The 16132-nt window shown below is 34.1% G+C and overlaps 2 protein-coding genes across 5 annotated transcripts in view; both read right to left on the minus strand.

Annotated features, from left to right (window-relative positions):
• The window catches only part of LOC111409306 (altered inheritance of mitochondria protein 32-like), an 8404-nt gene extending 2115 nt beyond the window's left edge, over positions 1–6289 (minus strand). Inside the window, exons 1-7 of one of the 4 annotated variants that reach the window (XM_023039337.1) lie at positions 6192–6286; positions 5845–6086; positions 5084–5169; positions 3378–3683; positions 3067–3150; positions 449–769; positions 46–111 (exon numbers count right to left, since the gene is read on the minus strand). In XM_023039337.1, coding sequence (XP_022895105.1) covers positions 93–111; positions 449–769; positions 3067–3150; positions 3378–3683; positions 5084–5169; positions 5845–6086; positions 6192–6231 — 1098 coding nt within the window. In that variant the 5' untranslated portion in view covers positions 6232–6286 and the 3' untranslated portion in view covers positions 46–92. The other 3 variants (XM_023039336.1, XM_023039335.1, XM_023039338.1) reach the window with 3 other exon arrangements.
• A 5847-nt stretch (positions 6290–12136) lies between these two features.
• On the minus strand, positions 12137–15785 carry LOC111409308. Its single transcript, XM_023039341.1, has 2 exons — positions 15720–15785; positions 12137–14084 (listed from the first exon to the last, which is right to left on the minus strand). The coding sequence occupies exon 2, from the start codon at positions 14079–14081 to the stop codon at positions 12408–12410; it is 1674 nt and encodes a 557-aa protein (XP_022895109.1). The 5' UTR covers positions 14082–14084; positions 15720–15785; the 3' UTR covers positions 12137–12407.
• Between the last annotated feature and the right edge of the window lie 347 nt (positions 15786–16132).

Genomic DNA, 16132 nt, shown 5'->3' on the forward strand with positions numbered 1-16132 from the left:
CCTTATAGTTTATTAAAAGCAAAAAAGCCAAAAGATTAAAAAAACCTCAGGTAGTAGTGGTGCTTGGCCCAATCTCCCATGGGTCAACCATGCTAAGACAGTCCCAATGACCTGATTAAAGAGACCATTATGCAAAAACCAGAAGTAAACAGTTCCAAATATAATGAAATGAGAATGAGTATTGATACAAACCAGTCACCAGTGTGTACTAAATGAAATACATATCTTAATATGGAGAAACACCTCGGAAAAAAGAAACATGCTTAAACTTCATATAGCCAAGGTTTTCATCTTAAAATTCAGATGAATGTATACGTACTTTACTTTTTTTCACGAACACGTGGTTCAGAGAATTTATTTATTGATCTAATTATACCTATCTACAAAAAAGAGGGCATGTATCTCCCAACAGTGAAAAGTACGTGATAGGTTATATTGCAAATTTCACCTTGACTTTCGATATAATCCATAAGCCACGGCAACAGTAGACACCGCACCAACAACGGTAACGGCTGTGAGAATTTCACGCTGCTCCCATTTTCCTATCCAGCATGAGAGTCTACCCGACCCCTTCTTTGCAGGCTTCTCAAAATTCTCATCTCTGCAACATGAGAATCCATTGGCACCTTGGCAGCAGCTTCCCACACTTTCCTTCCCTTCAGTACCACTTTCTAGAGGTTGCTTCTCGTTACTGTTAAGATTCGTTCCATTTGCAAGCTTAGGTTCTTCAACTTTTCCAGTTTCCTCAACAGGTGCACCCATTCGGCCCCTGCAGTTAGGCATGGGAAATTAGAGTCCGTGTGAAATGCAATAGTGTCAGAGACTAATAATTTCCTAACAAATGCACAAAACAGTGGTGCTGCTCGTTCGAAACTCAATTAGATGGATTAAACTAAACACTAGAAAAGGCTTAGTATTAATCCCTGATGAACTTTAAAGCTCAATTAGATGGATTAAACTAAACACTAGAAAGCTTTGGTGTTAGTCCACGATGAACAACTTATGTTTTCAAGGACGTGCAAGTAGCAAGCATAAAAACGATAACTTTCATGAAGTTTCAGCTCTTGCATTGATGGTACACTGTTTTCCCTTTTTCATACGGAAAAAGAAAAGCACTTTCTTTGCGAGTAAGGCATAATTTAAAACAATAGTGCAGAGCCATTTGTTGGCTAGATAACACTGTGTGAGGTCGAAGGCAACCGAATTATTACTATATTCGGGTTTTGAGAAAAAAATCAAATTATTTTATTCACTGCTGATGTCCAAAATCTTTAGTGCTAATAGAGAAGTCACTGACACTAAAAGTCATGTCTATCCTCAACTTTTGAACTCGTAGAGATTGATTAGAGATGCACAACGTCAAATTTTGTAATGCAAATAGATGACAAATGTCAAATAAAAGATTAGAACAAGATAGAAGTATTATCTAAAGCAATCTCTTAAAGGAAATTTAATAGCTACACTGGAACAAAGTACTGGCAATAAACTAGACTGACCAACAGCATGGACAGGCAAACCGATAGCCTTCATGCAGAAAAAAGAAAAATAAGAATAGGCATATATAAAAAGATAGACCGGAAAGGACAAGTTCTTATGGTTTGTACTTTCTATATGCTATCATATCAACTTTAAGCACAAAATAATCAGGATTCACCAAAACCTCAAGGACATCTATCCCACAGTAACAATTATTTCAACCAAATGGTTGATTCCTTTATTTTACAGAGCATACTGAACAGAGTGAAAGAAATTGCCTGAAAATTTTCATGAGATTACAGAGAGAAGGATTAAAAAGCATAAGAATCACCATGGCGAAATGCTCAAAGAACAATTGTTTTTTTATTTATTTATATCATACACATACACAGGGAGCAAAGATTAGTAAGCTTCGTAGGTACCAGTCTGGTCTGAGGATAGCGAACGTATCTCTAACAAATACAAAGAAGTCCTATGACAAGAAGTACAAAATTAAAATAAAGATAGCTGAAAGCAACTCAATGATTCATTCCAACTCCAAGTGAATGTTATGACATCACAGAGTAGGAGTGATAGCAAAACTAACTCAAAAAGATATAAAGAAGTCCTACGACAAGTTCAAAATTAAAACAAAGATAGCTGAAAGCAACTCAATGGTTCATTCCAACTCCAAGTTAATGTTATGACATCAGAGAGTAGGATTGATAGATTTCATAATATGTATACAAGTTAAAGCCTATATTTGGCCCTCATTTTCAACCACACATTCTACCATAAAATAATTTTACACGAAACAAAAACTTTTCATTAATTTTTAACCACACATTCTCCTAAAAAAAAAAAATTGGCACTATTCCAAAATAAATTTTCTTATCAAAATGAGGCTCAAACATGGGCAATATAATGTGATTATGCACCTAATAGGAAATGCTAACTATATTGAATAATATTATACAGTACAAAACCTTCCCATTCTCATCGACAAAAATAAACACCCCAACTGAGGCCCTCCATAGTGCGAATTGAACAAAAAAATGCCTAACACATTAATTTTGTGGAAGTTTTTGGAGGCGCATGCCTCAAGGATTGTGAGGTATGCATCCTTGAGGCATGCGCTCCTTAAATTTCCAAACTCATTTACTTTGCTCTTGGTGTGGGCCCAAAAACATTAAGAATTCTGATAGACCCACTTTTTATTTTAATAATTTCTTGACATTTTCTTGGTGTATGGCAAGGCTTATGCCTTCTCTCATAAAGGAAATATGCCCCAGTACCCAATGACACCTTTTAAACACTGCCTGTTCTATTTGTCAAAATTAGAACCACCAAATGATTACAAATTATCCATCAAAATGAAAAATCAGTGGAAATTTTTAGGCATTCCCAAGTGCACAAATGATACAAACCAGGCCTTAATTGTGTGAGCAAACAAAGCGCATTTTGCAACAATTGTAATCAGATATATAGAGACACTATTGCGTACTTGAGATACAAAAAAATATTGTAATAGTGGACACCTGTAAAATGTAACATAGATTGGAATCTGCACATGGTAAGGAGCACAGGAAAGAGCATGAATATTACACAGACCTCCAGATTCGTTCAATGATCTCTCCCTTCTCAATCTGTTGATCAATCAATTCAGACACATCATTGGGGGTGACATAACCATACCTACATAGAAAATAAAAACCAATTATTTGCCTTTGTAACATATTTTTTTTTTTTTTATGTAGTTACACTCTTTTACCAACAAAAGATATGTGTAGTACTATTTACATATTTTTACAGAAGGGTAGCAAATCTGGAACTGAACAATAAAAAATAAATAAATCTGCAACTGATCTTGTGATCAATATTCAAGAATCATGGATACAAACAATTGAGATCTTGTTCCTTACCAATTGCCAGAAATTTTTCCTTCAGCATCAGCACTGAAAATTATCACATTCCCTGCATACTTGTGGCCGCCAATATGCGAACAAGCAGTAACAACCACCTGATTCTGTAAACCCTTTGATTCAATATCCTCTTTGAATTTCTCCATCAGAACAGGTCCACAGACACCACACCGCCTGTCTCGATTATTATGAGCACAGATAAACACATAGGTACCAGTCAAAGCCTCCTGAACTCCTGATGCCCAGGGCTTTCCATTCACTAGCACATCCTCAATAAAACCATCCACATCTGAGTCTTTCAAGCCCCTGAAAGAATAAAATATGAAAAACAAGTCAACACTAAGTTACCGTAATCAATAGAATGGCTAAGCCATATATCAATGCAATCATGTCCACACCACCATTACTATGCAAGAAACACTAGTAAAAGTCTTCTTGTAATAGTACAACTAGTGTTTCATGGCTTAAAACAGAGAAGTAGCAAAAGTACCCAATCAATCCATGATATGCACAAAGAATTAGGTGGAGTGAAGGTAAATTAAACTGGAGATGACAAATCCATGCAGCAATATATTTATCCTTTTCAAGATGATTAACATTCGTCTTCAAAACCAAGCCTCTAATCTCCATTTCCAACCTACTTCCAGTCAAAACACACAAGAAACCATTAAATGACGGCCTCTTCGTTGATCGCCGTCACTCTAAAACCTTGATATCCTTTCAACTTCAAAAGTAACAAACTAATTTCCAGTGCGGTGAATTTTTTTCTCTCTGTCTACCTCACTGCATTTTGCGAGACAATACAGCAGCTTTCGACTCACCTGAGGATACAGACTCGATGGTTTAACGTGTTAAGTGGCGTTGAAACTTAGTCATAACTCATTCACTCCATCCAAGGTAAGAGATTCTAGACAGAAGGTAATTTTTATTTAGCCTATGTTTGGTCCCCATTTTTTCAAAACTTATTTTCAACCACATATTCTCTTATAAAATAATTTTACACTTTAATCAAAAACTTTTCATTACTTTTTAATCATGCATTCTCCAACAAAACACTATTCTAAAATGCATTTTGGCAAAAAAATGTGGCTCAAACAAGGGCTTAAATTGAGTCCAAATCTAGACTGATGAAGCAAGGATGAATAAATATAAATCGAGCTACAGGCATCAATTATTCCATAATCAAATAATTGACAACTTTAATTTACTGCACTGGGAAAAAAAAAGAGAGAGAGCAATGAAGTTTAAAACGGACTGTATTTGGAAAATTAAAAAAAGCAAGGAAAAAAGAATGTACAGTATAGAAGGATATTTGGTTTTTGAGTAAGATTGAGTATCCAACAACTTGTGTATATAAGCATATGATGGATTTTTCCCCTACAATTAAAAATCTGCAGCAACAACTCAAGCAAAACCTTCAGTAATGTTTAATTTTCGCCTGCATTGAGTCGGACTTCAACTAAAGTAGAAAAATCCCATAGGAATTTTGGAGAAGTGATGGTAAAACTAGATAATCAGAGATCTCCAATTGATTCATAGAGACAGAACATGCCCAAAAAACCTAGAAAACATGTGCCTAAGTCAAACTCATAGTCAGAATTCAATTCTGATTTCTTACATAAAAGCAAGCAGCTAATATCTGATTAAAAATTCTACTCATCCCTCAGAAAATTAAAAATCTAAAAATTGCCGGGAAAATATACTACCTGTATACGATCATATCAGGGAAAACCAAAACATCTCCATCCGACAACGCTAGTTCATCAACTCCCTCGCATATGGTCAGCCGAGTCTACCATACAAGATCACTCGTCAACATTCAAACATATCAAAATCAACTGCACAAGCCCAACAAAAGAAAGGGGGAATGCAACTCTACATGCAAAATCCCATCATATCAAATAATTATAATAGACACACCTAACAGTAACTTGTATTCAGATGAATACTTCAAAAAACTTTATACTTATACTAGCTCGCATACATGAACAATACTTTTAAAATCAATAACTTCTAGTTGACTCTCAGTCTAAGAGCCCATTTGATTCCCATTTTTCTAAGAATGACAATGAAAAATGTAGTCGTTACGGATCATACAAGAGATAGAAAGTCATATTTTTCATTTTCGTGGCCAAAGAGAATCAAACGGGGCCTAATTAAAAACCTTAGTATTAATATCCCTTTTTTCAAGCTTTAAAAGCGGAGGATAGGAGTTTGGAAAGCAGATCGGAGTCAGAATCAACTGAAGCGAGAAGAAGTCCACCAGAGAAGTAACTCGTCGATAATTATGCTATAACTATACTAATAATAATGAACACACAAGTCCGTATCTACTAATCATAATGAACACACACAATTCTGTTAAGTACTTTATTCATTTAAGCTTTTACCAGCATTAAGTATAAAATCCAGCTAAATTCGAAGCGAAAACTTCTGATTGATAATAAATCTCGGTCTAATTAAAAACCTTAACACTGATATCGTTTTTGCGAGCTTTAAGACCGGAGGAGAGGAGCTTGGGAAGCGGATCGGAGTCAGAATCCTCAACGCGGGAAGGCCACGATTCGTGAGACTTGTAGCAAAGGAACAAGTGGCGATCGTATGGGTCAACGGTGCCAACGAGGTTGCTTTGGTACATCTCCGGCCGCTCAAATCCGAACTTTGTGCTTTCATCGTCGGCGACGGTGTAGAAGCTCTCCGATTCTCCTGCCATTATGTATTGTAGGGTCCAATGAGAAAAATTAGAGAAATGCGGGAATTTTGAGATATGTTAAGAAATTTTATTTGGGCAGTGGCGTCATATATAACAATAACCTGTGATTGAGAGATAACGGGTAGCGTGCGTAATGCGCATTGCCTCGGGAGGCACACAGGCAACAGTGGCGTGATCCTGCCCCTTTTTCTTGAGTGATAACTTATTTTTACTTAATTTACCTTTAAGTAGAAATTATTTCTCAAATGTATCTTGTATTATTTTGGAGGTATGGACTGGACTTTCTCTTTTCTTAGTTGAAGTTCAAATCTTGATGTCAATTTTATAAATGGTAACTATATTAATTTTCACTTGCAGTATTACATTTTAGTTACATTTAATTCACTGACGGATCTAGCTTTTGACATGAACACGGGCTAATACAGCAAAAAAAAAAAATTTACTAATTTTTTTTAAAGGGAATTTGGGGCAGACGGACGGGCTGTAGCACTGACCTGACCGTCCCTAAATCCGCCCCTGCATTTAAAAGTTCTCAATATTTGCTTATTATAGTATCGACATTCTTAACTTTTTTCATCAAATTTTAATTTCAATATTTTATTAATTAGCACATCTTGCTCTTAATAAAGGTTTCTCTCAAATATTTTATTTCCATACTTTGAAATGGGAAAACCTTATTTTGTCGAATTTTTGTACTTATTGTTATTTTAAAAATATAATGAGTAAATAAGTCATTTCAGACCATCTGAACCGACTTTTTTTTTCCGAGGAAATCATCATTAGAGAAAACATGTTTGTTTATGAAATGTTGAGTGTAAGGAGTTGAAAAAGTTGAAGTAAGTCCTTATTTGAGCCTCATTCTTTCAAAATTAACTTTTTCAAAATTCATTTTCAATCGCATATTTTTTAATAAAATAATATTATATGCAAATTCAAAACATTTTCTTAATTTTTTATCATACATTCTCCATCAATCACTATTTAAATGCATTGTTTTCCTTAAAATGAGACTCAAACAAGGGCTAATAACTTCATCCCTATATTTTTTAAAGTTTTTCTAAAGAAGCAAGAAAGCCTTATCACCAAAAATGCTTTTTATAAATAAATATCTAAAAAGCGGAATCCATTGTACATAACATATTAGTGGCCTGTTTGGGAGCGATTTTTCACAAAAAAATTAATTTTTTGACCGTTATTTCACTATTTCAGCCGTCATATTTGACTTTTTCTCTCACAGGTGGACCTCATTTTTCTTCTAACGATCAAAAAATCAATTCTAAAAATCACTTCCAAACAGACATTAGATGTTTCTATAATATGCTCTTATTTGATAAGGATTAAATTTTAAAATTTTAATTTAAGTCGAAGTTAACATTTAATTCTAATCACATCTTTCATATGTTCCGAAATTTTTCAACCACATATTTCATCAAATTTTATCAAAATCTACTAAAATTATGATTTTAATCTAATCTCCATCAAATAGGGCTATATAAGAAGATAATTTGGGTAGTCCTTATAATCAATGTTGGTGTTGTTTTCTTTAACAAAAGGAATTGCTACTGCTTTACATTCAAAAAAAATAATAATAAAAATCATTAGCTGTACTTATTTGTCAATTATGTATAAATTGAAAATAATTATTAAAATTGAGTTTAAATTTAATTAAAGTCGTAACTGAAATAATTCAATAGGTTTAACATTTTTTTTTTAACCATAAACTGAATCGAATTTGATCGATTCAAATGAATTATTTTTTCATGTATTTATTGCTTTAATAATACAGAATTATTGCTTGAGCCCTGATATTTTGTTATTTTTAACTTGCATAATATTATATTCCATTTGATTCCTCCACCAACTATCAGTTTTCGTGTACGTTTCAATTTGGATACCATTTCATGTGTCCTACAAGAAATTTACAAAAACAGCACTAAATTAGGGCATAAATCAATGAGATACACTACAGGAACTGGCTCATTAACAGAGTTTTATACATATACTAGATATCTAAATGATGACCAAACATTCAAACAACAATTAATGCATATTTAATCGAAAACACAAGAATTAACTAAAAAATAAAGAGTCTTGAATTAAAAACTATAAATCAAAGGTTTCATCTATCCAATACATAAAAGATTTAGCCTAACATTGTCATACAAAAATTACACAAAAGAAAGGGAAACATCACCCTAGACTAAGAAGGATGAGAAAAACGTGAAAGCTTCAGTTCCTCGCTTGAAACTCAACCCCAAATGATGCAATTTTGTTCATTGAATGTAAAAAAAAAAAAATCTACTTTCTTGCTCTTCTAGGTTGAAAACTAGGCTACCTTTGTTTTGGACAGCCTCTTGACATATAGAATGCTAAAAATTCCAATCCAAATATACCAAACTAAGAAAAGGAAACAAATATTTTTTTTCCGTTTACCTTGGGACGTGCGCCTAGACTTAGTTAGGGTTCAAGCCTCAGTGAATTTGGTAGCTTCAGTTGGTCTTATAAAAAGAGGAGGTACGAGCCTTATTTGCAGGCCTAGCTGCGCGCCTCCTCTTATCCAAGCAGTCATTAGTACTTTTGTTATGACTTTCTCTCTCGATATTCGATTGAGTCAATCCAAAGTGTGATGAAAAGATAACTCAAAGGGCTACAATTTATTTAAAATATCATTTTTCAATTTGAACATTTTCTATACCAAAAATGAGTCTCGATTTAATGCTGAAAATCTAAAACATGATTTTTCAGTTGGAAATTGATGTGTGATAATACTTTGAATTTATTTCCTTCCTTTGACTTGTTCCTCATCCAATTGATCCTTAGCATTCTCGAATCTTCATCGTGAGATCCAACACAACTTTTGAGTGTTTGCACTTTAATCCCTAATCTTTGAGTCTCTTACAATTGAGATTTTTTAACCATTTTTCTCCAATTCCACAATTTATGTCGGTTTGTACCTAATAAGCATGATACACAGACTTAAGCAATGATTTATCAAAATAAACGATAGATATTCTGACTTAAAGGCACAAATAAGTGTATATAATACACTTGTCACACGGGTTAAGCAAAATGGTCATAATATTTTTCTTTCTTGGTGATCTCGAGAGCCAAAGACATAGGCAACGACTTGGACAAGGGAACTCATTGGAGTCGTAGCTAAATGAGATCCAAGATGTTTTCAAAGTTTCTACCAAATATGATACGTTATTCAAAATGAAATATTTTAATATTCGTCTCATCATATTCTGATTGGATCTCTAAATGAAGTCCATGCAAACCCCAAATTTAGCCTACATTGGGCAACTCATGCCTCCATAGTTCGACTTACTTTTACGTCTCTAAACATAAACCTATTGGAACAACCATCACACCTAAAATACAAGTAAAAGACAACTTTTCAAGCAAATGCTAACTCAAACATTTCAATCAAATGCCGACCTTCGGTTTCTACTAAGACTTCATAAAAGGATTTGCAAGCAAGGGATTCAACCAAAACAACTTATTTTTCATTTCTTTTCTCAATAACTGTTCTACATTATCATTTTCACATTTTCTCTACAGTATAATCTAAAAGACAATTAAAATATCAACGGGGCTAAGTATAGGAGAGTTACAGCCTTGCTCTATACAAAAAGTTATAAGAAACACAAATTGTTTCACTACTCTTAATTAATTATGTTATCCTAAAGTTTTCTTCTATTATGTTTGTTTAATAAACTTAGTTAAAGTTTTATCAATTGATGCAATTTGATTTGTGGCCAATGCAATAGTTCGATATCTAACCTCAGAAAGAAGCCCTTAAGGGTTCAAAACTACAAGGACCTTTTTGAAAATATTAAAAAAAATTGGACAAAATATTGAATTTTCAAATTTATTGTGGGGACAGGTAACCCCACTGCACCCAGTGTAAATCCTTCCCTGTTTGTACACAACTACAGAACATATGATCATGTCTTTCCACACACAATTGTTACCGTCCCAAGGTTTTTTTTTTTCTTTCTAAAACATGCTTAAAATAACAAACTTTTGCAACTGAAGAGCTTGTACGAGATCATCAATTTAGGAAGTCTTGTGTCCTGAGGTTTATGCCTATATCATAGTAAGGGCAATGACGAAAATTACACCAAGAAAAGCCAAGAACGTCCAAGGACAGCTAAAACATGGATTAAAAAGGAAAAAAACAAAATTGAACTTGAATCTTATTCAATGTTTATTTTTTTTATTAATTTGTTCTTTCATTTGTTTTGAACATGGATTAAAAAGGAAAAAATTCGAATCTGAACCTTGTTCAATGTTAATTTATTATATTTTGTGTAACGATCCGAATTTTTTTGACATCATATTACATGTAAAAATATCTCAATAAAATGATGTAAATTATATTAAGAAATTTGTCACGCAAAAATAATAAATATTAATGAAATAATTGAAACTTTTTAAAGAAAAACGAGTTATGTGTCTCTTTTTGAGAAGCTCGTTAAATTATTTTCAATGTTCAAACGATTTTTGTTTGGACCATTTAATATGTCTACGATATAATTCTCAAAACGAGCTTCAATATGGCGTAGACGATTTATGAATTCAGTTAACATACGATCGCAAGCAAATGTTTAAAGTTAGCACGTTATCGAAATTCTCGAAATACTAGTTTGTAATGACTTATTTGACATGTTGTAACTTTTGCTACGATTGACTGTTAGGCGCCCCATTAACAATGCGAGGAACTAGATCGTGAGCATTTCAAAATGACATTAAGAATGCAATATTTCGATTTCGTTTGACATTCCATAATAACCTTGAAAATTGAGACAAAAATAACAAAAAATAAAAACATCTATGTATAAAGGATGGGTGATAAAGGCGGGGCAGTTGTTGTGTGGGTAAAAAGGAGATGGTTTGATAAAAAATTTAAAGGGTGGGGCGGCTGTAGGGGGAAAACAAAAAGTTGAAAGATAACCAAAGAACCTACTATGTGGCACATTATTCTCCTACCCACCATGGGCAGGAGAACAATCTCGTTGATATCTAGCGCAGCCAATTTTAAAAAGTGAGAGCATGTTTGGTGGAAAAGAAGTTGCTTATTTATAAGGCGAGGCCTAAAAATATGGGCACAAAAATCTACCCAAGTGTGAAAATTTCCCAAAATGGTTCAATGTGAAAATTGTTACGAATTAAATTATAAGAAAGTTTTAAAATTGAAAAATTGATTCCCTTTGATTGTACAAGAATATGTAAAGCTGAGCATGTTTGGAAGCATGAGAGATCGTTCTTTTACTGATACCATTGTTCGATAATTTAATTTAAGCGTTCAATTAAAATTTATTTATTTTTTCTAAATTTATGTATAACCTAATAGACTCCATCTAACGTGACATTGATGTGAAAGTAGATAAAACCGAAAGAATTAATGAATATAGCGAAGTAAATAGATATCATATATATTCTAAAATGTGCTGAAAATAACAAACTTTTGCAACTAAATAGCTTGTACAGGGATCATTGATTTAGGAAGTCTCGTGTCCCGAGGTTTAGCGTGGAGAAACAGTAAAATATGTATGTATCATAGTAAGAGCTGTTAGATATTTTTCATCATTTCGCATGTGTTTAATTTTTTGTTTTGCGAATGATTTGTCGCCCGGATTAGTGTTTGCCACTGCGCAACGGGGTTCGACCTGCCCGGTCAGGTCACGGGGGGTCGAGGGGGCAGCGCCCCCCGTGGAGGCTGGGGGGCAACGCCCCCGAAAGAGAATTTTATTTTCAAAAGTTTTTGAATAGGTGCATCTGTTCATGTTTTAACAGTCACTTCCAAGGGATACACCTATTCAAACAGTTGCCTCAATGTCTATAAATTCTGGGTGAATTCTCATTTGCAAACACATTAAACAATTTATTCTTCCTTCTTTCTCTTGGCATCAATCAGTTATTTTCGAGTGTCTTCTTGGTTTGATCAAATAGTCACAATTTGAATCAAACGCCTCCATTGTATCCTGGGAGAGATTTTTTATCATACCCCAGTTGTGACTTTGTTGAATAGGGGAGAAACATCTCTTAAAAGATAACGTTTTTTCGTGCCTTGGAGTTCATTAACGTATTCAGATTTCCCTACAATATTATCAACAAGAGCGATGACAAAAATTACACCTAGAAAAGCCAAGAAAGCCCAAGGACTGCTAAAATGGTCATGTATCCATTTAGCCATCCAGACTTGTGCTCTACTCTCGCAATGATTTTGAATCTGCCTCTTAACATCTGCATATGCAAAAGGATCAAATACCAAACCATTAGCTATCTCGTTAAAGGGTCCCGCCAATACTTCGTCACTGCCTAAATTGTTGACAAGAATTCTTCTTTTCCTGAGCTCTTTTAACATCATCGGCATGATCAATGAATGAATCCATTAGGCAAATGTATGACATAATGTGATAATCAGAAGGGCCATGGGGACACATTTCGTAAGCCGCCAAGTTTAACAGCAAATCTTGTGTTGAATCATCAACCACGATTCGAGGATATGTAAGAGTACTAGAAATAAGGTGAGATTTGAACTTTACATCAGTAACATGGTTAGTTTGACTTGGTCTGAAATGAATTCCTGCTGCTTTGAGTTCCGTTACTGAACGATACGAATGCCATTCAAAATTCTCATTGTTTTTGTCTTCCGGAGATGACCCAATGAGCTTATTTATGTCTTCAGGAGATGACCCGATAAGCTGTTCCCGATCTGGACTTGGGGGGCATTTGACAAGATTCTTCTTGTTTTTGCCTTCAGGAGATAAGCCGATGAGCTGTTCTCGATCTGGATTTAGGGGGCATTTGACAGGTTTCTTCTTGTTTTTGTCTTCAGGAAATGACCCGATGTCTTTAGGATGTCCAAGGCGTTTTGACAGATTTCTTCTCGTTTTTGTCTTGAGGAGATGACCGGATGAGCTTGTTTTTGTCTTCAGGAGATGACCCGATGACTGTTCCCGATCAAGATTTAGGGGGCATTTATTTTTGTCTTCAGGAGATGACCCGATGAGCTGCTCCCGAAATAGATGTAGAAGGTGAAGAGGGGCTGGAGAGCGTGCATCCATAGCTAATTTCCAAATCTCCTTTTTCTGAACACCGCGTCCCATCATTTGTGGAAGAAATTTTTTGACAGCATTGTTGCATGAATTTTCCTGAGGTGGCATAATGGCTTTATGATCAAGGAAATTCTGAAGCAACTCTCTCTCCCATTCTCGTTTTTCACTTTTGAACAATAATTTCATCATAACTTTTAGTGCTAGTAGAGGAATTTGATTCTCTAGCAACAACAAGTCCCTCCGCACAAAACCAAGGTAGCAAATCCAGCCATGTAGTGGATCTGCTTCTTTTTGTTTTATATTCGTACGTTTAGTTATAAGAAAGATGTATATAATAAAATAAAGCACGAAGCAAGCATCAATAAACATCATTTTGTTGAACAATTCATCGTCATACCTTTCAGTCGAGTCTTTCTCATAGCATTCGCGGGCAATCTTACCTATCTTTGCCACCTCTTTATGTAACTGTTCGATAGATACTTGATCTGTAAAGAAACGAATGAATTTCTGCGCGATTGGAATTTTTAGCTGCTCGAACGCTTCGAGCCCTGGCTTTCCATGATGATAAGGGCCTATCGAAACTACGAGAGGATCATAACAATTTTTGTTGGATTGTTTCTCCTGCAGCAACGATGGAATCCTTTGTATTCGGGGCTTGTCCGTCGTGTCATCAACATAGTTCTCTATAGAAATCAACCAATCATCTGCAGTAGCATTGTTGGTTGGTGCTTGTTTATATTCTTGTAATAGTTTTGAACAAATTCGAGTGAGTTCATCACATTCTGGGGCTTCAAAGCGATATTTATGTTTCCCTCGAATTTTAGAAAACATTTCTTTTATGGGTCGGAGCGGATCTATGTACAATTCTGATCTACGAAGTACCATTCGAGGTTCGGGAAGTATTTCGATGGGTCCATCTGTTGTCATCCCCTGGATGTGAGCATGAAGTTGCTTAGGTATAATTATTAGCAGCTTGTTTGATAAAATATCAACTTTTCTATTAGACAAATTTCAATTTTGAAAATATATTTCACGGGACTCACAATTTTTTTCTTTTCGATCATACATTTTATAAAGACCCAAGCTTAGAAATGCGATTTTTTTTATTTTTATTTTTTTTTATGATCACTTAACATCTGTGTTCAAACCGTTATACCATCCATTTTGGGGAGATCATCTACTCTCTTATTCCTTATGAATTTTCATCTTGCCTTCTATTAATTGAATCTAAGACCTCTGTCTTATAAGATATTTAAGTTAAGTCCTAGTATCAACTTTCAACGATTTGGGCTAGATTTTCTGTCACATCTCTTAGACCTCATGATTAAGTCTCTCATAAGTTAGAGTTATTGAGTTAAAATGTTAAAGGTGAAAGTTGTTAGAGGTTAAAAGACAGATACTTCTTCAAAGTGAATAGCATGTAACGAGTTAACAATTTGGACATAGAAATCTGAATTGCTACATATTTCATCAACTTTTATTAAAAAAAATTTAAAAACAACTTTTTAGTTGGAATTTAGGTCAACTGTCGTGTGTGTTAAGGAAAAAAAAATTGAATAGATATTTTCCTCACTAATGATTTAAATTCGTAAATGAGTTGGTCGACGCATGATATTACACACATGTACACGGGCATAGATTGGGGGCGAGGGGTGTTCAGGCCAGGCATTCCCTCAAGTCCATTTAATTTTGAAGGCAAAAAAAAAAAAAACAAAAGAAAGGGTAAAGTATTTATTTTATATATATGTAGAAATTTTTTTTATCTCTCCTGAATTCGTCCCTGCTTGTACGATAAAGTGGTACATTTTTTTAAGATTTCGATGAATGAACTTGCAATGCCGTCACCCCAATTATCATTGGGCCATAAACATAGGATAGTGTAAGTTGAAAACAACAATCAAAATTGAAAGCAAAATGGCGTTTGTACCTCAGTTTTGCTTCATTTAGTCGGTCTACTTTCTAAATTCGTCAAAACACAATTTTATATTATCAAAATTGAAAGGAAAATAAAGTTTGGACAAAGGACCTCATTTTCCTTAATGAAACCTGGAATTTGTCTTCAAAAATTGTAAAATCAAAATGTAAAACGATGAAAGTTCAAAGCAATTAATGCTTGAACCTCATTTTCCCTAATTAAGTATGCAAACTAACATTTTCTCACTATCATGTTAAACTTTCCGAGATAAAAAAAAATACATTTTACTACTGATCTTACACAAAATATGTGAGAGAATAAATGCATAAGATAAACATTTGAAAACTCAACATTTCATTATTCTTGATCTCACCTCCATTTCTAAACGTTTCTGTTATCGTACTTCATAAATGCGGGTTTTCGCGAATTTCTTGCTTTCCTTCCTGCAAGAAATCTAAGATTTAAAAAATAGCATTATTATCTAAGGCACACTTGTTAAGATAGAAGGTTATTCTTCTTAAATTTCCATAATAATTATGAAATTTAGCAAACAAAAATCACCATAACCAAAGACCAATAAAAGAACCTTAGCAAAAGAACAATAAAAAAATTGAAATATAATAATAAAAGACCGAGTAGACAAATTGTACCAACTAGTAAAGTCAAGCCTCTTTCTCCCGTAGGTTGAACCACTGCTGAACACGTTAAGAGCAATGTGAGTCATAAGGGGTAAAAAAAAAGTTGAAAATATTTATAGGCCTCCGGCATCCAAGGCTATAAGGCGTGAAAGCTTACCCGAACCTGCCCAATCATTGACCACTTAAAGCCACATCTTAGGGATCGTTTGGGAGCTCATACTCAACTTAAGTACTTAAGTTGATTGAGTCTCTGTTTCCTTTTTAATCATCAAATCATTTAATACATAGTACTCATACACTGATATGTATAGCAAAAAAATAATTATTGAAAATAATAAATAATTTTTTAATTTATTGTGAATGTACATGTAGTTTTTCCAATAATGTGAAAACATCCTCTCCGAAACAAGCCCTAATACTCCCTC

Source organism: Olea europaea, chromosome 14 (assembly GCF_002742605.1).
Source record: "Olea europaea var. sylvestris chromosome 14, O_europaea_v1, whole genome shotgun sequence".
NCBI classification, from domain to species: domain Eukaryota; kingdom Viridiplantae; phylum Streptophyta; class Magnoliopsida; order Lamiales; family Oleaceae; genus Olea; species Olea europaea.

What these genes read in the sequence shown, in the direction of transcription:
- LOC111409308 (XM_023039341.1), bottom strand. Translation starts at nt 14,081, where the DNA reads ATGACAACAGATGGACCCATCGAAATACTTCCCGAACCTCGAATGGTA.